The sequence below is a fragment of the Lolium perenne genome, chromosome 6 (genome assembly GCF_019359855.2).
Source record: "Lolium perenne isolate Kyuss_39 chromosome 6, Kyuss_2.0, whole genome shotgun sequence".
Lineage (NCBI taxonomy): Eukaryota > Viridiplantae > Streptophyta > Magnoliopsida > Poales > Poaceae > Lolium > Lolium perenne.
In genome coordinates, this window is record NC_067249.2 from 245937881 (window position 1) to 245961622 (window position 23742).

The following is a 23742-nucleotide window of genomic DNA, read 5'->3' on the forward strand; positions in this document are numbered from 1 at the left end:
TTGTGGCGATTTTGTATGATGAGCATGCCTCACTCATTTTTAGTATTTTTCAATACTTATTAGTGGTCATGGGTTTGTCCATTCATATCACTTTTTATTTATTATTTACTTTTATGAATATATGAGAGTAAATTGTCATTTCAAATGGTAAAAGTTAGAACACCAATCAGGCAACCATCATGTTGATTAGTTTCCAGCTTCTATGGTGCCATTTCTGTTGTGTACCATCAACTATTCATTTTGTATGGCTTGCATCTGCATTGTAATCCCATTAATCCTGCAATTGATCAGTTCAAAACACCATCAATGAGAGTTAAAGTGGCTCCATTGTTCTGGTTTCTTCACTGGTTTTTATGTTTGTTGACTACTTGCATTTGTCATTAATTGCTTTACATATTAGTAGAAGTGTGCTGACTCTACGGGTTATCAAGAGAACATGGTTATGAAATCATATTATTATGTCATATGTAGTAGGGGTATATGTATAAGTAAATGGTCCTATATGACAATATATTTGCATATTCTGTAATGCGAAGTTCGATTCATAGGAATTGCCAGTTTAGTTTTTTATACATAACTAATGCTTGCAATGTGAATTGGTTAACTCAATTACATTCCCCTTGCATAGCCACTGAAGAAACCTCGCAGATCAGGATTCTCGTCCAATTTCGAAGATATATAAAAGGTAAGCTACACCACATTCTCAGCCATTCACCTCGAATTCTACCTTGATCACCATGCTCCCTCCAAATAACCTCTATGATATATATATATATATATATATATATATATATATATATATATATATATATATATATGTTAATCCTGCTTGCTATTTGTACCTCATGGTTTTGCCCAGACTTTGTCAGTAATATGTAAACAGTAATGTGGAGCGCTTAGAAAGGCATGGCTTGCAACACCACACACGATGCCTTCTCTGCGACCAGGCCCCAAAAACAATGGGCCACCTAATGTTTGAATGCCCTTTTGCCAGGGTAACTTGGCATGAAGTGCTGGCATGGAATGATAGCAAGAACAACCATCATGTTTTCCTATTTTCCATCTAGGCATTTGGCTGTAGATTACAAAGTATTAATTGGCGATTCCATTTTACAATAGATTTGCAGGCCACATCTCAGAGCCCATATCATTTGGTGGCATTCAACTCCTAGCTTACTACTTATCCTCCAATGGTTTTGGAAGGCCTGCCAAGCTGTCTTTGTTGCCATATGCACAGATAGATTCAGTTTTGCCCTTCCTGTCAATACTCTTCTATTGATCTCTTGTAATAGCTAGCTTATGCTATAATTTATCTAGCATTATTTTTTAATTTACTATTTTTGACTAGAGAGGATCATTCATGGTAGCAAGATCCCTTACATGATTAGTCTGATCGAGTGGTTGAAATCCAGAGAGGCTGCTAGCTGACATGTATGTGTACTATGTAATGTTACTTGGAGCAATTTATTTTTGTAGACAAATGGTTTTATATTTATATCATCAAATTGTATGTTTATGTGTGATAGTACTAATAAATACAGTGCTTAAAAATGTGGTAGACGCCTACTGCTGAGTAGAGGTTGCATTCCAGATATTGTGGGGTGTAAATTTTAAAAGCTTCAGCAACTTCAAAGTAATTTTTCGCAGTGTCATAACTCAAAGGAAAGTTTCATGTTAATTAAGGCTTAAAAAGAAAGTTTGATTATGCGTATATGTGTCTGCGAAATTACGGCTATATGGCTGCAAAATTACGGCTTCTCAATATGTATCAGTATCCTAAATTCATTTGAAAACTCGGTTGCTAGAAATTATGGCTTCTCAAAATGCATTCTAATTGAATGTCAAACTATATGGTTGTCAAAACCTAAAGATATCGATCGTGGGATCGTACCAATGCAAGAACATTTTACTATAACTCTTGAAATGAGGAGGAAGGAGTGCACATACATTTTACTATAACTATAGAAGTAAGGAGGAAGGAGCACATGTTTTGATCAAGTGCAAGGAGGTTAATCTGATGTGTGGCCAAAGCATGGAATGGAGCATGTTCACCTTGAGGCACTACGTATCGTATGGGAAATATCGGAGTAATTGATGATTCAACCGATGACTGCTTGCTGGAGTAACCAGAATAGTACCCGTGTAGGAGATACCCCTTTCTCGGTTGAAGATGTTGCTCAGAGTGCTTGATGCTATTCTATATATGTGCATTAAGAAATAAAATTTGAAACTCGTGGCAACGCACGGGCATTTGTACTAGTCTCTCTAAAAAGAAATGTGAACGCTTCCTGGCGCACGGAAGCCCGTAACGCCCGTTCGCCAGAGTAGCTGGACCCTCCTCCCTAGCGCATGCGCGCCACCGATCTCCCGCGTCGCTGAACGTCGGCAAGGATGAGCATTTTCTTAGTCGGCCCGTCGACATTTTCTTAGTTGTTCCCCGGTTGCGCATGTAGATGTCGCTGTCTGTCTACAGCTGGCAGCAGGTACCAATCGTTGCCGGTACGTGCTAGTACTCTCTCCACGGCTATAGCATGAATCACGCCTTGCCACTAAGAGCATCTCCACTCGTCCCCCCGAACAGGCCCCCGGCGAGCGTTTTTTCCATCCGGACGGCGTAATTCGGCCCAGTCGCGCCCCCGGTTCCTCGTTTTCGTCCGGATTTGGGCCTAAATCCATCCGGCGATCCCACGACATCCCCGGCCCCCCGGGGAGCGCTCGGGGACTCCGGACGAAGCGAAAGCGCGCGTGGCCCCAACTTGTCGGCGACAATGGCCTCCGATCTACGGCAAAACCCTCGTCTTCCCGATCTACGGCAAAACCCTCGTCTTCCCGATCTACGGCAAAACCCTCGTCGAACGAAAGCTTTGAACTCTCAATTGGTGCAACATAGATAGATTAATATATATATTTCGAATATAATTCGAATAAACATAAGAATTACATATAAAAACTTTAAAACTAAACTACTTCTTCTTCTTCTTAGAAGGCCCCGCCTCATCGTCGTCGCGGCGACGCTTCCGGCTCGCCACCTCCTCGTCGGAGGAAGTTGAGTCCTCGTCGTCGTCCTCATCAGCTTCTTCGTCCTCCTCCTCCTGCTCCTCCTCCTGCTCCTGCTCCTCCTCCTCTTCCTCGGCCTCTTCCTCGGCCTGCTCCACGGCCTCTTCGTCCTCCTCCTCGTCGTCCAACTCGTCCTCGCTGGCCGGCGGGGGGGAATCGTCGCTGCTGGACGATGCAGCTGGATCCACCAATGGCGCCATCCAGGCGGCTTCCCCTCGCTGTCGGTGTCCGATGGCCAAGAGATATCGCTCATGGTTGACGGAGGATGGTGACGAGAGAACAGATGAATGGCGTCGCCCGTCGAAAACCGTATATGTAGGTCTCTCGACGACAGAGAGCGCCGGTTGCTCTTCCCCGGAGTTCGTGCTCCATTACGGCGGTTCTCGCATCGAGGCCACTTCGACCGTTCCCGACGAGTCGTTCCGGCTCTCCAGTCCACTTCGCGACGGTTCAATGCGTCGAGGGAACTCCGACGATTGCCCTTCCCGGTGACTGCGCCGTCGCTATGCACGCGGTGGGTGCGCGTCCATGGGCTCGCGGCTGGGAAAATGGGCCTCCCCAGGCCAAAAACTACATCCATCCGGCGCTAAATTTCGCCGGATTTGGGCGTGGGGAGCCCAAACGAGTGGGGATGCTCTAAATCCATGCATGTGCATGCGCATCACCATGACGCACCTTGCCGCAAAATCCATGCACTTGCATGTACATCTACGTAGTTAGCAAGTGAGCTGGCCCGGTGCACCAGACGTAGTTAGTAAGTAAGCTAGCCGGTGCACCAACACACGTATAGTTTTGGGGAAACTGCGAGGGGGCAAATTCAAAACCACAATCGTACAAAAACTTTATCGACCGTAAAAAAAAAACTATAAATGTGTGGAATTTATATTCTCGAATCAATTTTCTAGAACAAGAGAACAAATATATTAGAACAAAAGGAACAGATAAATATACACTTGGGAACAAATAATTATTCACAGAGAAACAACTAATTATACACATGGAATAGAAAAAAAAGAACTGTTTATGTGGAGGGAAAGGAACAAAACTTACTCAATCAAGGAATAAAACCTTGCACACTCGGGAACAACTAATTATACAGTGAGGAACAAAATATTAGTGGAACTAATTTTGTAGGGTTAAGAGAAACAAAACTTTCTGAAGGAAGGAACAATAATACATTTATACTAGGGACAACTAATTAATCACCGGAGATCAAAAAAGTTAGTGAAACTAATTCTCTAGAGTTAAAGTAACAAAACATTCTAAATGAAGAAACAACTCATTATTTAGCAGCGAACAAGTAATTATAGACCGGGGAACAAGAAATTAATGGAACTAATTTTGTAGAGTTAAGAGGAACAAAACTTTCTTAACGAAGGAACAAATACATATACACTAGAGAACAACTAATTATTCACCGGGGAATAACTAATTATACACCTAGGAACAAAAGAAAATAGTGGAACTAATTTTATAAAGTTAAAGGAACAAAACTTTCTGAATGAAGGAACAAATCATTATTCACCGGGGAACAACTAATCATACACTGGGAAAAAATAGTGGAACTAATTTTGTATTGTTAAGAGGAACACAATATTTTGAACGAAGGAACAAATGCATAGGGGAACAAATAGTTATTCACTAGGGAACAACTAATTATACACCTAGGAACAATAAAATATTGGAACTAATTCTCTATAGTTAAAGGAACAAAATTTTCTGTATGAAGGAACAAATCATTATTCATTAGGGAACAACTAATTATACACCAGGGAACAAAAATTAGTGGAACTAATAATTTTGTAGAGTTAAGAGAAACAACACTTTCCGAACGAAAGAAAAACACTTTCTCTTAACTCTACAGTTAAGAGAAAACATACTGAAAAAATTAGCATAACTGATTAAACATGTATAGGTACAATTCTCAACCGGAACCACACTGGTAGCTACTCGAACCAGAATATACTCAGATATCGCGCCGTAAGATACATTAAAAAGGAGAGTGCACGGTTAAATTAAACAACGCAACATCAGTGGCAGTGGCAAGCGCCAGTGTGGTATACTCGATACCAGGGATTGAATCCCAACTTTGCGCATTTTAAGCGCACTTTTATCTTATGCGCTCTCGACAGATGGGCCGGCCTAATACCACCCGCCCTTCAGCGCTACGGTGGTTGGTAGCGCGCGCTAGCGAGTCTTTTCCGAGTAGCTCCTGCATGCAGCGCCTCGTTTGCATGTCCCTGTTGGGCTAACTTAGGACATGGTCAACGCTCCATGCTGGACATCTTCCCCAGCAATCCACGTAGGCTCGGGTGGCCCAGGAGAACGTTGCATGCTGCTTGCAAGCCAAAGTGGTCTCTTGCAGGGGAGGTGGCCTCCTCCATGCCAGCAACAAATCATAGAGATAAAGTAAGGAAAAATCTAAGCACAAAGTGGCTACATTGGGAAGAAACCTTGTAGAGAGAGAGCACCGGGTGATGAAAAGCTGCCTAAGTGGGTTCCACTGGGTGCAGCTTGCGTTGGAAACTTGTGATTTTTGTAGATGCTACAGCTGATTTTTCCTACGTGGATTTATGGGGCAGGAACATGCATATGCTTCCATTGCTCATACCCTTAGGGCATCCACAACGTTGAAATAGCCAAATCTGACATAGTGTACTATTTAGCATCGATGTGAAATTTAGCCATGACTCCACAATGTTGTCTAGTTCCAAATGTCTGTACACTAGGTCCCGGTACCGACACAAATAATTTAAAGAAGTGTTCTCTTTCCAGCCATCCCTCTTTCTCACCTCAACTATCTTCTCTTTCTTCTCTACATATGCATTGTTTATTCCATCAAGAATTTGGCCACAGACTTGGCATCGGAGCAACTACTTGCTCCGGTTCCCAGTTTTGCTTGTTTTGGAACTACCTCCACAGTGTAGGGAACTAGTTCCAAAAGCCAAAAGGGAAATATGGAACCACATTTGGCTACACATTGTGGGTGCCCTTAGGAACGAGGCTTGCTTCATACTACCTCCATTTTAAAATTTAATTTTTATATTATTTTTGGGAAATCAAATTATGTTAAGTTTGATTAAGTTTTACCAAAAAATATTAACATGCAAAATATAAACCAATATCATTAGATAGATAATGAAATAAACACTCATACGGTATCTACAAAATATTATATTTGATGATAGATTCTTCTGAACGTTTGGTCAAACTTAGTTGGTTTGACGTTTTAAAGAAAAATAAGTCTTAAGCTTTAAGATGGAGGTAATATACTCATTCTCCTATTATTTTTATTTCATTTTGAAAAAATACTAAGTTTGAAACCTTTCAAATTTTGAAAAAGAAACTCATACATTTTAAAACATCAAATTTCAAAATGTTAAAAAATTAAAATATCAATGTTTAATTTTTTAACATTTGAAATAAAATAAAATAAGATAACAGTTTAAATTTTGAAATTATCTACTCGGGAACGAGTTTCGCCTACTCGGAGAATAAGTATTGCATCAAGGAACACATCTAGTATTTTCGGGTAACAAAAATATTACGTTCAAGAAACACGGAATCAAAATTATTGCATCCGAGGAATAAGTTAATACATAAGAGTTTATCATGACATGTATAGAGTGAGTTTTTGTGATGCCATTTTAGAGGAAATGTGCAACCAAAATAAAATCATGAAAGTTTAGGACACTTGTGTGATTTTATTCAACCAAAAAGCCCCTGTTTGTCAACTTGCACAAGGCCCCTCAACGGTTATAAGTGGTTCATACGTCGTCTACTTGAAATACTTGTGTTTGACGTGAACTGTGAGAAGGCTCCTGTCCACCTTCGGGCCGGGAATGAAGTAGCTAGAGTCCATTAGTGCACATCCAGTGAGGTCCTCGGCAGTCTTTTTTTTATCTGGACGGTGAAAAAAGGCAGTCGTGTATGTGGATTCTCGTTTTCGTTCGGATTTGGGCTTTCATCCATTCAGCGAGCCCATGTCAACCCCGACCCCCGCTCGGGGAGTCCGGAGCATCGAGTAAAGTTCTCGCGCGCCTGGTGGCCCCGACTTGCCGGCGAGAAAGGCCGATCGTCGTCCTCATCGCAGCGTCTTCCACGCTGTAAAAGCCTGCCGCTGATCAGTCGTCGCCACGACGCGTAGCTTCCACGTGGTGAGTTAATGCCATCTCCTCCAATTCACGCGTTGCTTCCCTCTATTTATCGCGAAGCTACCGCGCCTGGCCGCACGCACCACCACCGTCCCCCATCTCTCTCCGCTCTTCTCTCGCCGAAAAAATCCTCGGCTCCTCCAATGGCGAACTGTTTCGCCAGCGACGGCGCGGCGAACAACGGTTTCGGCATGCGGTCCCCGCACCAGTGGGAGAGGCAACTCCTCTACATGGCGGGCTACTCGGCACCGCCGGACTTCCGCCCACCTGGAGGCTAGCGTCTGAGCGCGGGAGGCATCCCGATTCCGCCGCCGCCGCAAGGCGATGCCCTTGACGCGGAGATTGACGCGGAGATTGACGCGGTGCTCGCCACCATGAGCGACGAGCAGCGCGTCGACCCGCGCTTCTTCCCCGACAACTACGAGTCGTGTAGGGAGTTCTTCCGGCAAAGGTACGACTGCAAACTAGCCGCGTACGATGGCCGTCCCCCACCTCTTGCGCGCAACAACGCCACCGGCGGCCGCCGCTGGTGGAGCGCATCGGGATGCACCCTCGATAACGTGCTCGCGCACATCGAGGGTGGCAACTTCGCCGTGCTTGGGATGCCGCTGCCGACGGTGGTGCCATCCGTGTCGCGCCGACACAGAAGCTCTTGGATGCCACGGTGGATGGCGTCTTCCTCGTCGTCGGGCTCGGCGTCAAGTTCGTCCTACCGTTCGTGCGGATCGGCGCCTCCTTCGATGCCGAGGACCTCTTTGCGCGCTGTCAAGAAGGAGCCGGCCTTCCCACCTCAAACCAGAGGGCGCAGCAGCGGCGCCCTCGTCATCCGCGAGGGGGGGACGCGATTCATCTTTGTCACGTGGCCGGAAGAGGAAGATGAAGAAGGATGACGCAGCGGCCGCATCGGCTTCTGACCTCGCTGCCGAGGAGGCCGTGCTGGCCGAGGATGTCGCGATCCGCGAGGCCATCGCGAGGTCGCTCAACGACCTCGTCCCAGCCGACAACGCCCTCCCCATGGACGTGGTGCTCGCCTGGTCCAGGCAAGACTGGGAGAGGGAGGAGGCGTCTTCTGGACCTGGTGGCCGCGTGGCGCTGCGCCGCACCCGCCCGCGGCGCGCCGCTCATCAAGCTGGAGGACAACAGCGAGGATGAGTGGTACCGGCGCCGCCATGCCACGGCCACGCTGGGCAGTATATTACAAAATCGGCATATATATGTACGAACTCGCCTATATATCTTTCTTAACTATTAAATTGCAATGCGCTATTCGTGCGTGTACGTCGCAAGTCGCAACCGGACGTCGGCTCGCGGAAACTATGGGCTTGAGGCGAAACGGAACGGACAAGCCCACTCGACCTTCCCTCAATCGTGATCCTCGCGGAAAAGCACCACGCGTCCCAGACCTGCTCACGCAGGGACTCCACGACGAGCACGACTCCCTCAGATCAAGCTGGATTTATTTTGCTCCCTCGGCGGACTGTAGGCAATAAAAATGACTAAACGAAACCGCGGATCAATTGCAATTTTCGCTTCACATTGTCCAGCTCTTCAGATTAGCATCGCCTCGACAGTGTCCAAGCGGACCCCCCACCTCCGTCACCTAGGTTCTACACCCACGGACAACCTACATCACCTGGATCCTGGACGAACGCGCAGCGCCCGGCGAAGAGGCCTACGCAAGCAGCGGATTCAATGAGAGTCTGAGGCGACTGGTCAAGGTATCCTTGTACTCGCTGGGACGCAAATTGGAAGGGGGAGGCGACCGAGCTTCGGTCGGTGGAAACGAATTTGGGGGAAGAAAGAAGACGTGGGTCAACAAAGCAAGAAAAGCGAGGAACTTATCAGACCGACCTGCATCATTTAGATGTCGCGACAGCCAAGGTCGTGAAGTCAGTTTTCTTATCTCAATGCTACTTGTATAACTGGTAGCTGCTGCCTTGGGGGGTTGCTCAATCAACATGAAAGGAAGCTTACAACTGAAAGACAACAACGAGCAATAAGTACATTCTAGCATTGTTTAACTCTTCTTCTTGAGGAATTTATCTGCCTAACTAATGTATATGGCTCACACTCTATAAATGAAATTCCCACGGTAATTCTTTAGTATTCAACTTTAGTTTGATGAATAAATTTCGTGTTGGTGTCTTTTTCAAGGAACTAAACATTTTGGTTTCAGTTAGATCAAGCAATCAACATTTTCTGGAAAACGAACGAGAAGTCCAAGCCAGCTTCAATACAACATGACAAGTTCATGCCACGGACAGTCTGATAGTCTATTTTTGCAGAATATACAATCGTACAGTGATGAACTGATGGTGCATCTCTTGGGCGCAGTCAGAATTTTCTTATATTTCTTATAGCAGTGCATTAGCACAAGTGAGCACTAAGAATTCAAAATAATGACCTATTCTATCAAGTGTATACACATTCAATACACATAACAATAAGCAAAAATACAAGGTATGGTAACCATGCCTTTGCCGATGCGATGTTTTCGACAACATAATAAGTAAAAACACGCTATTGTAACCATGCCTTTTCCGATGCGTTGTTTTCCATAATAAGTAAAAATACGCTATTGTAACCATGCCTTTTCCGATGTGTTGTTTTCTATTTTTAAGTCTACAATTTGCAGTTTTATGTATTTGAAGTTAACAATTTTTGCTCTTCAGCAGCAAAGCGCGGGCATTGTGCTAGTATGTTAAATATCTCTAAATTTAACCTAAATTTGAATGTATTTCGTCTTATTCTATTTGAATTCTCCTCTGGACTCGCTGCTGGAAAAATGGAACATCAGACCGAAATTTGCATTCATCTAGCGCTATTTAGCGCCGAATTTCGGCCGGGAAGCCCCAACAACTAGAGGTGCTCTTACCCTCAAAAAAACAAAGCTAGCTAGAGTCCAAGGAAACATCATCAACGCGTAACTGAGCATATGTTTAGCCGTGGTCTCTTACACGAACAAGTATACACACATGCAAAAGCATGCCCCCTAAAAAAAATGCAACAAGCATGCGTGATTGCGTATCTTCATGGGTAAGCACTCTCACACAAGGGCAACTTGTTGGCGCATATGCAAGATGAATCTGTCGCGTTCGCGCGGCACGGACGACTTTGCTTGTGCAAGCGTGCAAACAATTCTGTAGCATATCCACACGGAAGCGTTCACAGATGAAAGGTGGGCTTCTAGTCCATACAAAATTACTAATGTTGCTGATTCAGATACCGCTATCAACACTTCTAGCCTAGCAAAGGAAAATAGACCAGTGGGGGACTTCGGCCCATGCATGGCACATGTAAACGGTAGCGGAATCAGTTAAATCTACTGAGACAAGTACATTTCTTGGACAGTTTCCATATCTCAGCCATGTTTCCAAAACGTGCAAGTCAAACAAACGATCCACATATTTTTATGTACTACTAGTAGTAATAATTTAATCATATTTGCTAAGAATTCTAGATTAGCAACATCCACAACAGAACAGAGTCATCAAAAGCTTCATAAAAGAACAGAAAAATAAGCAAAGCAGAACAATTACGAAATGCTTAAGATGAGCTTCCAGATTGGGTATTTGTAGGGAACTCTTCAAGCCAACAAGACACATATGGAAACCCTTCGACTGTGCGTGGATCATTTGGCAATAGGAAATAATTGTAATATTCTGTTGGCACTGCATTTCCTAAGACTTCAGCCTTCAAGCTATTGTAATATGGTAGGCCAGTGTTGTCTTTACTGATCTTTTCAATCCATCCATTAGCAAGAAGACAATCTCTTTGAATGGGTGAAATCCAAGTAACACAATGTCTCCATGAAAGCACTCTTCGGGCATGTCCCTATTGGCAGCGACGTCATAATCGTTGTCTGAGCTCCATTCGTACCACTCTTCATCTGATATTGCTTCCTCGTCTGTGGATGTGTATGGATCATCAATGCGATGGCGGAAGAAGTGGTAGTTCATATCTTGTAAGACCCAAGGTCCGCGCCGATCAAACTCATGACCTGGTAGCACAAGGTCATGTTTGTGTTTGGGCACCCATTCCATCTTACCACACGATTCATCGAGGATCCAAATTCCAAGGCTATGGTTGTGTAGCGATGCTAAGTATACCCCCTTTTCTGATCTTCCTAGATACATTGTTGTATATTTATCTGATATGGCACCTTCTGGTAGTTCAATTGCACAAAAAACGCCATCTGACAATGATATTCTGCAAAGTCAAAGCATTGATGACTCAGATACTAACAACGAAAGAGGTAGACTGAGTGTGAAAATTTTGAAAAGTGAGATGGATGATGCAGGTACCTTATAAGAAAATCCTTCTGGCAGTGCACATAAAGTGTTGCTCGCCGGTAGACCGCACGGCGTCGCTGTTGTTGCTGCGTAAACCAAGAAAAAGTACGCTCCAAACGAGCTCGCATCTCAGCTATGGTCCCTAGGGCGCCCCCTTCTCGCTCAAAAGACCTTGGCTCCCAACAACGTGTCCTCGATGAGAAGGAGTATAGGATGAATGCTGCCGGCGGCCATTCAGATTCCTCAAATGAAGGGTCAAGATGTTCACCCTCTCTCTTCCAAGGAATAAGTGGGATCATGTAAACCTCGTAGTGTGGTGACACCATGGGATCGAAGACAAGATATGCATCCTCCCAGGAGTAGTCCATCCCCATGACACGTTTGGGGGGACACCTTGGCAGAGAGTCCCAACGCCGTGTCGCAGGGTTTACCACGTACTTGGGAATCCCGTAGTGTTGGAGCAACAGAAGCCCATTGCAGTGATCCTGGACCTCACACAGGTCATCATCTGGGTTATCAGTGGCGCAAGGCAGGAAGTCCATCTCACCCGTGATGGGCGTCCACGGGCGGGAGAAGAACTCCGGGAACTTGTGGAACGTGAAGTACATGAATATGCCCTCAAGCCTGAGCGGGAGCATGTCTGTGCGGAGGAGGCGGCGGGAGTCGATGGTGGCTTGCCAGTCCTTGCAGACGCAGCGGGACACGGCAAGCCAGCGCGGCGCGAGACGGTGGAGGATGTCCACCAGCCAGTCTTGGGGCAGCCTCGCCGCCCGGTTGTCCACATCTTGCCCCATTGATTTACTGGATTCAGCAAGCGACGATGCATACATTATCTTGGGGTTTGCCGACGAATCTGTCACATATGCGTAAGTCAAAAGCACGACATGCTCAGAATCTTATTGTCAAGGGTTCCGTATTCTCTCTTTTCTATTTCTCCGAATTTTCACGGTACTAATCTGATGCAGAACTCGTTCGACCTGTGTGTGCATATATATATGCTTACGTCCAGACCAATACTAGTACGACTTGGACTAAGACTAATCCGACATCGAATCAAACTGAACACACGTAAACTACTAGAACTCACACATGCTCTTACCTAATTTGAGATACTACCAAGGTAGACTCCGAGACGTACGCACCAGACATACATCGTCATCGGTACATGCATGCATACATGGAGATTAACTCGACTATACGTATATGGCTCACATGGTACGGCAAGTACCAAAAAATACCCCAAAGATTAACCTAATCAAATTAGCACATCCGTTTTTTTATCGGATGTCCCCAAAGGGATGAGTTCCTGGCGTTGCGCTTTCAAGTATCATTTTCAGGAGATCCAAGCTTTTAAGCCGATAATTAATTATAGAAAGATTTAGAAAATGAAGATAGCGTTGAAGACTAAGATCTTCGCGTGGTCTCTAGGTAAAGAGGTTATTTTCACTAAGGGTAACCTTGAAAAACGATCACGTAGCTTCCCTGCTGCCTCCATGGAGTTGAAGACTAAGGATGTCAGTATGTATCTACCGTAAAAAGATGGGACAAGGCATTTCTGATCCCCGGTGTTAATGCTCCTGGTCGAATAAAACAAATCGAAAATATAGCAAACAAATTCAAAAAAAATCTGAAACTTTTGTACAATGAGCATGAACAATTGTTTTAACTAAACACCAAAAATCTCCGAGAGGAGATATGTAGTGGTCAGAAATCGAAGTGATGTAAGCAACACATATAGATGTTCTAAACAGCACCACATTTTTTTGCACAGACTACTATATATGTATTTTCTCGAAGATTTTTGGTGAGCAGTTAGAACACTTGTTCATGTTCATTGTACGAAAAAAATCAGATTTTTAACTTTTTTTTTTGCTATTTTTTCAATTTTTTTATTCAACCAAAGGAACTGGTTCTTGGAGAAAAAAAATGTCTCAATTTTGAAAAGTAGTGGGCAGCTGGTACTATATCTCTAGCTGATGTTCATTGTACTGCCCTGAACGCGACCACGTAGTTTCCCTGCAAATGGTAAACATAGGAAAAAGAGAAAAAAATTAACTAGAACAAGAAGAAGATATAATTGTAGGAGATGATAATCTCAGAGTGTATATTTCAGAGTACTACAAAAAGTTGTTTGGCAGCCCACAACCTAGTTCTGTCTCTTTGAATGAAGATAGAACGGACGACTTGTTAATAGCGAACTTCTCGATGGAGGAGATTCATGATGCTATTTTTCAAATGGAGCATCACAAATCGCCGGGTCCAGACGGTTTTCCTGCGGAATTTTATCAACACTTTTGGGGGTCATCAAATCTGATTTGGTGGCACTGTTTGAGTGCTTCCAGAAGGGTGATCTACTGTTGTACAAATTAAATTTTGGAGTGATAACGTTATTACCTAAAAAGGAGAATGCAACGCAAATACAACAATATAGGCCGATATGTTTACCGAATGTGAGTTTCAAAATTTTCACAAAGGTGGCAACAAATCATATTCGGAGGTAGCCCAGAAAGTATTTAGGCCTACACAGACGGCGTTCCCAGGGAGACATATTTTAGAACCGTTTTGCGTCTAAATTAGGGTGTTGGTGGAGTAAAATGTTGTCTTATGGAGATAGGCTCAATCTGCTTAATTCGGTTCTAAGAGCATCTCCAGCCGCGTCACCCAAAGCGTCCCCCAAAGGGATTTGGGGCGCGCCGGACAGAAAATGCGTTCCAGCCGCGTCCCCCAAAGCCCTTTTTTGTCCGGCGCGCCCCCATTCGGTGTCCGGCGCCCCGAGCCCGTCCCCGTCCCACAGGGGACGCACCGGGGACGCCGGACACAACGAAAAGCGAGGCGGGGAGTGGCGGGGCCGACGCGTCAGCGGCACAGAAGGCTAAAACCCCGTCGCCTACCTTTGGTCAAGCGACGTTAATGGCGTTCCTGTTTTCCTAGGCGACGCAGGGACGCGTCTCGTCGTGCATGCCCGCGTGGCCGTCCGCGCCGGAGTTATTGCATGCAACCACCCGCTGCCGCCGCTGTTTTAAGACGCCCTGCAGTTCTCGCCGCTCATCACAATCGCCGCCGCCTCCTCCCTCCCAGATCTTCTCCTCGTCTCTCCAAAAAAATGTCGACCTCGTCCTCCCGCAAGATCGCCGCGGTGAACGGCTTCGGCCGCGGCAGCCTCACCGTGGCGGAGGCGTGGGCGCTGTACCGCGCCCGGTATCCAGTCCCGCCGGACATGCGGCTGCCAAGCAGCGGCGGCTGGAAGATGGCCGTGAATGGCATTGGCGTTCCGCCGCCGCCGAAGCCGCGCACGGACCAATGGTGGGACGCCGTCAAGGCCCGTCGGGCTCAACTCACCGCCCAGGAGCGGTTGGATCCGACGTGGGCGGTCGACAACAACGACGCCTGGTGGACGACGTACTTCCAGGCGAAGTACGACGTCGAGATGCACAGCACCGACGGGCTCGTCGGCGGCCCCAATAGCTGGAACAAGGATGGCCGCGCCCTGTTCTGGGGCGTTCCGGGGCGCATCCTCGAGAACGTCATCCGCGGCATCCGCAACGGCGCTCCAAGGCTGGAGATGCCGCCGTCGCCGCCGCCGTCTCCTCAATGGCAGCAGAGGAGGACGACGTACTCGTCCTCCTCGCACTCTTCTTCCTCAGGACCGGCGCGATCGACGCCGTCCTCGTCTTACCGGTCGGCGCCGTACACCGTTCCCAAACGGGAGGTGAAGGAGGAGCCGGCGACGCCCGTCAACACGAGGCGTGGCGGCAGCGGCAGCCGGCGGCAGCAAGGGAGGCGCGACGGCGCCCTCCTCATCCCCAAGCCGGAGGTGAAGGAAGAGCCGGAGGAAGCGTCGCAGGCGGCGCTGCTGGCGGAGTATGAGCGGCAGCAGCGGCTCATCGCCAGCAGCGACGACCCCGAGGACTGCCCAGGTCTGCGGGCGGCGTTCTTGGCGTCCATGGACGACAAGGACGCCTGGAGGGGCGACCTCGACGCGGCGATCGCCTTGTCCATCCGCGACTCCGGCAAGCCGCTGGTGGACCTCACCGACGACGACGAGGCAGGACCAAGCGGCGCGGTGAAGGACGAGCCCGTCGACGAGCCCGTCGGCGAGCGCGTCAAGCAGGAGGTCGTCACCGACGACATGTACAACTTCCAGCAGTACTACAACGCCTCCGGCCGCCGCAAGTGGTTCTAGATTAGGTTTAGTTTAAATTTAGTCAAATTTCGTTCGAATCTTGTAAGTTTGGACGAATCTTAGTCGAATCTCGTTAAGTTTAAAATTTCCGAATTTTTGTTTGGGGGACGCGACTGGGGAGCGACGTCCCCCAAAGGCGGCACGAACGAAACACGTCCCCCAAACGCTCAATCCGGCGCGGTTTGGGGGACGGTTTGGGGGACGCGGCTGGAGATGCTCTAACGAGTCTTCCTATGTTCATGCTCTCTTTTTTGGAAATCCCAATTGGAGTGCGGAAGAAGTTAGACTACTGTAGATCAAAAAAAATCTAGCAATCTGATGAACATAAGAATAAGTATAGATTATCCAAGTAGAATATTGTGTGTAGACCAAAGGATCAAGGTGGGTTATGAATAGAGGTTTTGCAACTAAAAAATAAATGTTTACTGAGTAAATGGTTGTTTAAACTTTTATCGGAAGAGGGGATGTAGCAGCAATTGTTATGTAACAAATACTTAAAATATAAAACGCTAGCACAAGTAGAAGCCAAACCTAATGACTCCCCTTTTTGGAAGGATCTTATGCATGTTAAGGATGATTTCTTTAAGAGAGGTTATTTAAAAATTGGCGATGGCACAACTGTTAGGTTCTGGGAAGATGTTTGGATGGGGATGTGCCCTTATCTCATCAATATCCAGCACTCTATAATATTGTACAACATAAAAATATGTTAGTGTCAACTGTGCTTGCTTCTGAACCTCTTAATATTTCTTTTAGGAGAGGTTTGAATGATAACAAATGGTTAGAATGGATACATCTATGCCAACGGTTAATTACAATAAATTTAACAACTGAGCCAAATAAGTTTATTTGAAAACTTACTGATTCGGGTTTCTTCTCTGTTAAGTCTTTCTATATGGATTTGATGAATGAGCATGCTATTTACCTATGTACATATCTATGGAAATTGAAGATACCTCTGAAAATAAAAAAAATTATGTGGTTCCTTAGTAATAAGGTGCTTTTAACTAAGGATAACTTAGCTAAACGAAAGTGGAATAGATGTCAAAAGTGTTGTTTTTGTGATTCCACTGAAATTGTTAATCATTTGTTCATTGCTTGTCCGTTTGCAAAGATTAGTTGGCATATGATGTATTTAACTTATAATATTCCTCCACCAGCTAATATTACTAATATATTTGGTAGATGGCTTAATGGAGTCAGAAAAAATGATAAACACAAAACCAGAATTGGAGTTTCAGCTCTTTGTTGGGCGATTTGGAGAAGTACAAATGACATTATTTTTAACAAACAAAATGGAACAAAAATTTTGCAGGTTATCCGGCGAGCTGCTCACTCGATTCAATAATGGGTTTTTCTTCTCCCTTTGGACCAGCGGAAGGATATGGTTACTGTATGCAATCGGATACTAGTGGTTGCTCATGACTTCTATTTTCAAACTACTGGGTGACGACATTTTAATAAATTAGCAAATGCATAGAGGGTCTGTGTGCTGTATTTTCTATTGGTTGATTCATGTAGCCACGTTAGCTGATCCGTGAATGTAATAAGGGATGTTGAATTTTTGGTATTTTAGATACGTTTGTTAATAAAAGAAGCCGTGTGCATCTATTGATGCAGAGGCTGGAACGATGCTCCTTTATCTAAAGAAAAAACGTAGCTTCCCTGCTGCCTCCATGGAGTTGACGATGGTTGCCGCCTCAGTTCAAACCACTTTTGTCTCCTTTGAACGCAAGCAGCACCACCACAACTTGCTGCACCGATACATCATTCAGATTGATTCAATTGGCAAGAGAAGAAGAATCATCAATTACGTACCCCTGAACTCGAGCTTAAGCTGGAGGAGAGACTACCACTAGGTGAAAGACAGCATGATCCACATCTTGGAAGAAGAAACAGCGGCAGACAGAGCCAGAGACGGAGGAGGCGACGAGAGGAGAAACTGATCTATATCAACACAGAACCATACTGACGTCGCTCACCATCACAAATTTTCGCTAGACACTCATCTCCAGTAAAACAAAAAATCATACATTGGCTCCAGTATTTGATCTACGAGGATCCAACCATGCCGCAACCTATGTGCATTAGTTACAACAGTTAAGTTAAGCATTTACATTCTACTCCAGTCTACTACGTACTTAGTTTTTCGACAAAGCCAATGTTCGGTCAATGGCCGATTGATCCATGCTCGGAGAGGGTCAGCAAGGAGCTGAGATAAACTCATAAATTGACTATGTTGTAAAGTGTATAAGTGGATTGCCTAGCCCTTTCCATCAGTTCGGACTTTTGGTTCAAGTGGCTAGTGCATGAAGCTTAACATGATATCAGAGCCCCAGGTCTCGAGTTCAAATTGGTTTTCGCAATTAATCCTAAAAATTGCTGTTGCCCCCCTCTTTAGTCACCGCTGTTTCGGTGTGCTCTTCTTCTTTCACGTGTTGACTTTCTCTTCTCCGACGGCTGCCCTCGGTACAGCCAAGGCCCATTTTTTTTCTTTTCTCTACGCCGAGAGTCACCCTTGGCGTAGAAGCTGCCGTTTTTTCCTATTTTCTCCTGCCCTTTCTCTCCCGCTGTGTTTTCCTGCTGTTTTTCTCCCGCCCATTCTCTCCTGTCATGTTTTCCCTCTACATATAAACATGTCTTGGGCAGTTCTGCTCCAACACAACAACGTCAGTAGCACTTCTCCTCCAACACCACCACATAATCCTCTCAGCTCCGCTGCCTTGAGATGGCTCATCGTCGCCTTAGCAACACGGGCTTCATCGGCGTTCGCTTGCGGCCTGGGGGCCATTTCGCGGCCGAAATCAGCGCCACTGGAGTGTGTATGTGTGACTTGGCACCGGAAGGAGGATGTTGCTCGTACGATAGTGTGGCATGGAGGTTTTCCCGGCCACACAACCAAATGAACTTCCCGGAGGTCAGGTCTCTGACGGAAGCCGAGAATTTCGCTCCTGAGCCGCCACTTCACTCAGAGGGGGAAGCACGGCGCTACCTCCAAGTTCAGCGGTGAATTTCCATCGCCCCGGCGGACGAGCAGTTCATGGCGCAGTGGTGTAGAGACCATAGAAACCAGGATCACATTTTGGAAGGAGAGGCAGACGGAGAGGCCGGAGAGCGACTAGAGCGGGAAAGCGGCAAACGAGTGCATAATATGAAGTGGAGTACGTCAAAGAAGATGCGTCGACATGGGCTCCTAATGATGAATAGTGGATGGTTGATACGTCCATATCGAATCTATAATTTTTTATGGCTTTATACTAATAATATGCTTTTCGCACTTGTTTTTATATAAAGTTTATGATTTATTTGGACTAACCGACTAATAGTTGCAAAAGTGTACAATGTTTTTTTTTACACTTTGATGTGTAGTAATTATCAAGAATACAAGAGGAAAATTTATTGGAGTCAAATTAGGACTTTCCAGAAATCAGAACTATTTTCGAAGATGGTCAGGTTACAGGTCGAAGACAGCGTCAAACAGAAAACTCCCCAACTACAAAATTGTTGGAAATTTGACAAGAAACGTTCTGGACATAACATTTAACTGATTCCGAATCCGGACAGCCGAAAAAGGTCCGATTTACTGCAATCCTAGATGGGGTGACGGAAATCCGAGAAGCTATATAAAGGGAGGAAACCTAACTCATGATGGACACCCCATACCACGAATTTGCGGCCACCAAAGCCACTTTTTTTGCCTTCCCCATGGATCACATTTCCATGAGGGAGGGCTCCTAAGAAGCCATGAAGGAAGGGGGCTAAGGGGTGGCGCTCCCCATGATGCCGGCGGCAGGGAAGGAGCTCCCCGCGTCGCCGCCGGCGCTGCTGCCGCCCTGCGCTCCTCGCTGCCCCCTTCATCATTTTCAGCGTTATCTACATCACAAACTTCTCCTTTTATACAGTGTTTCATCCTCCCACACACATCTGTACCGTTCTATGTAAACATGGTGCTTGATGCTATAAGTTATAATCCTATGATCTATATATGTCACGTTTGTGTAGTTTATCTTTTGATTGCTTGATTGAATGTCTTTGGTTCATTAGAGTTGTATGTTAATATGGTACAGTTCTTTGGTGTCCATTATATTTATGCGCGCATGGATTAAACATCATAGGGTTTGTAGTATGTGTAAGAGGAAGGGGAAAGTTCTGCCGGAGTGACAGAAGCCTGAGGACCGAAGCGGAACGTTGCACGTATGGGAGTATGAGAACCATTAACTTAAGGCTATAGTTGGGGATTGTTAATATTTGCGGATGCTTGCTAACAATTCAATCATATAGTACATGTAATTCCAAATAGTGGAGTGCATGTATATTTAGCCTCTCCCACATAGAAAACTGCATCGAAAACAATGAACCCGATTTATTTGCTAATTAAACTTGGACAAAGCCAGCATAATTACCACCACTATTCCATACTCATGGTTCTGTTAGTTTAGTGTATTTTATTGCTGCAACAACTAACTTTACTTTCTTGTTATTTATTATCATGAAAGCTATCTCTAGTACCCGTATTGTTGCTCTAGTTTTATTTCCTAGATAATGCAACGTTTAGTGTGCGTAGAGTTGTATCAGTGGTTGATAGAACTTGAGAGAATATTTATCCAAATTTTAGTTTCTCATTAGATTCGACACTCTTACTTATCGAAAAGGCTACACATAATCTCCTATACTTGTGGAATATCAATGGAATCTTGGGGTCCTGTACTACAAGAAGGGCTATCCTATCAGTTCGTCCTAGGTTAGCTATACGGCTCGAAGCCACTGGTATAGCTGTTCTTCCAGGAACCAGAAACCATGCTGAAACCTGAAGGAAGTAGTCGTCATCAGATTGGAAATCTACTTTTGATTATGGGTACATATGCTCCTTTCATCGGGAAAAACATATTAAAATGTAAAAAAAATATCTGAACAAAATTTTTGCTCGTACATGTCGACATTTGACGTGTGCATGCTAAGTTTTGAGTAAAACCGACATTTTTGTGTTCTGCATAAAAAAGGAAAATGTCTTGTCGAAAGCTTATTTTTAGCACCAAATTTTGTCTTTTTTACACATGACACAAAAATATGGGTTTTCCGTTAAACGACTTTACGAACACATAAAACATCAAGATGTGTGTGTGACATTGTTTGTCGGAATTTTCGATATTTTCTAATATGCTAAAATTTCATTTCATAAATCAGGAGCATGTTCACCGGATTGAAGTTGGAGGAGATCGAAAAATAGGTGATCGGCTGGAAATTCAGATCCGCCACAGCACTTTCTCGTGCGAACAGTTTCAAGGGATTTGGAAACCGGTTGGAATACCGCGGTTACCGGCCGGTAACCGAAATTCTCAGCCCTCTCTGGTAAATGAAATTATCGGCCAAAAAATCTCGGTCTATTCAAATTTGGTATGAATTTAGGCTGATTGGTTAGCCAACCTAAATCGTACTTGTTTCCTCTCCACTATAACCCGATGCCCCAAGTTATTGTCCGAATCTTTCACTTTCTTCTCCTCAAAACCTAATTTTCAAAAATCTTTAGACATTTTTCAGTTTGGAATTCAAATTTTGTTTGAGAATTTCGTCCGGTATTTGACCGGTTATCTCCGGTAACCGTGGTTACCGGAAATCTCAGCCCTCTCTGAGATTTTTTTCAAACCGGTACCCAAAACAAGGATGTGATCTTTTTCGAGTTCATACCTCATACACGCATACGAGTCAAACTACAACTTCTTCTGCCATCGTATTCCATCTGAACATATATACCCAGAAAAAGATTAATTTTGTGTGCCAGAACGTGCAAGTCAAGCAAACGATCCGTATAAGCATGGTTGCCGACGGAATCCACGAAACAGAAGCGATCAAATCTTTTTTTTTTTTTTGAGAACCAGAAGCGATCAAATCAATGGTACAAGATGAGGACAACCGGACGGCGAGCCTGCCCGACGACCTGCTGGTGGACATCCTCGGCCGTCTCGCGCCGCGCTATCTAGCCGTGTCCCGGAGCGTCTGCAAGACCTGGCAAGCCACCATCGACGCCCGCCGCCTCCTCCGCACAGAGATGCTCCCGCTCAGGCTCCACGGCATCTTCATGTACTTCTCGTTCCACAAGTTCCCTGAATTTTTCTCCCGCCCCGGTACGCCCATCACCGGCAAGATGGACTTCCTTCCTTCCGCCAACAAAACGAGAAGTGAGGTCCAGGATCACTGCAATGGGCTGCTCTTGCTCCAAGACGAGGACGCCGGGGTTCCCAAATACGTGGTCAACCCTGCTACGCGCCGTTGGGACTCTCTGGGAAACAGTCCTCCTCTACGTGTCATGGGGGTGGAATTCTCGAGCGACGGGTATCTTGCCTTCGATCCCATGGTGTCACCGCACTACGAGGTGTTCATGGTCCCATATATCCCTTGGATGAGAGAGGGTGAACATCTTGACCCTTCAATTGAGGAATCTGAATGGCCGCCGGCAACATTCATCCTAAACGTCTTCTCATCAAGGACACATTGTTGGGAGCCAAGGTCTTTTCACAGAGAAGGAGATGCCCTGGGGACCATCGCTGAGATGCGAGCGCGTAAGGAGTATATTTCTTCTTGGTGGTGGCAGCGACGCCGTGCGGTCTACTGGCGAGAAACACTTTACGTGCACTCCGACAAGGGATTTCTTATGAGGTACCTACATGCTCCATCTTATTTTTCAGTTTTCTGACACTCGGTTTACCTCTTTGAACAACGTATTTCAGCTGTCAATGCTTTGACTTTGCAGAGTATCCTTGTCGAAAGGTACGTTTTCTGCAATTGAACTTCCAGAAGGTGCTACATCGAACGAATATACAGAAACGCATCTTGGAAGATCGAAAAAGGGGGTGTATTTTGCATCGATATACGAATGCAGGCTTCGAGTTTCGATCCTTGATGAATCATGTGGTAAAATGGAATGGATGTTGAAACAAGATCACGATCTTCTACTAGCATGTCATAAGTCTGATCAGCATGGACCATGGGTCTTAAAAGATATGAATTACAACTTCTTCCGACACCGCATTCCAACATACATGTACCAAAAAGATGAAGCGGTATCAGATGAAGAGTAGTTCGAATGGAGCTCTGACAACGACCGCGGCATTGTTGCCAATAGAGACATGGCTAAAAAGCACTGCTACGATGGAACAATTACGATACTTGGATTTCACCCATTCAAAGAGATTATTTTCTTGCTGCTGGTTGGATTAAAGACACCCCTCGCCTACAACTATAATAGCTTCAAGGCTGAAGTCTTAGGCAATGTAAAACCAACACGTTATGAGTATTTCATGTTGCCTAATGACGCTCGCACGATCGAAGGTTTTCCATATGTGCCTTGTTGGCTTGAAGAGATCCCTACAAATACTCAATCTACAAAAGTCACAAAAAAGAAAACTCAATCTAGAAGATCATCTTAGGCATTTCACAATTGTTTTGTTTTGCTTAGTTTCCTCCTTTATAAAATTTTGTTCTGCCTCTGTTTTGTTGAGAATTCTACTGTTATACTGTTCTTTACGTAAAAAAATAGTGTGTGCCACACACACACAAAATGACACTTGTAATGATTTTATCAACTCATTATTTTGGCATGGATCCTAGATTGTCAGTTTACTGTGCCCTATAACGTCTGGTGCAGTGATGCGGCTGAATCTTCAAAGAATTTATTAGGTGCCCTTGTCCTATACTGCTTCCATGGAGTAATCGCATAGCTCCCTAGCTGCTTAGAGTCCATGGTGATGACCAACAGGAGCAGTCGACGATGGTTGCAGCCAGTTCGAACCTCTTTTGCCTCCCCTGAAGGCTAAGCAGCAGCACCACAAGTTATTGCAGCAGGAGAAGAATACCCCAGCCACTAGTACTGTTCCTACTAGGTGGAACGGCAGCTTATTATCAACTGAAAACCTAATACGACACTTTCCCCTAATACGACATTTTTCTGGATGAGGATTGTGGGGAAGCTTATTATTAACTGAAAGCCTAATACTACTTTTTTCTGGCCACTGTTTTCTCCCCCTTTCCTTTTATTCTAGCCATGAGTAATTGGCTCCCT

General features: G+C 45.3%; 1 protein-coding gene across 1 annotated transcript; it reads right to left on the reverse strand.

Moving 5' to 3' along the window:
* Window positions 1-10906: 10906 nt before the first annotated feature.
* Window positions 10907-12297, reverse strand: LOC127309903 (uncharacterized). The gene is made up of 2 exons (XM_071822493.1): window positions 11613-12297; window positions 10907-11118 (listed from the first exon to the last, which is right to left on the reverse strand). Exons 1-2 carry the CDS (start codon window positions 12295-12297, stop codon window positions 10907-10909), a joined length of 897 nt encoding a protein of 298 aa, XP_071678594.1.
* Between the last annotated feature and the right edge of the window lie 11445 nt (window positions 12298-23742).

Bases quoted from the DNA above. Each gene is read 5' to 3' on its own strand.
- LOC127309903 (XM_071822493.1), bottom strand. From the start codon at position 12,297: ATGGGGCAAGATGTGGACAACCGGGCGGCGAGGCTGCCCCAAGACTGG. The intron at 11,119-11,612 runs GTACTTTTTCTT...ACACATCCACAG, and splicing joins GATGCGAGCTCGTTTGGAGC to ACGAGGAAGCAATATCAGAT.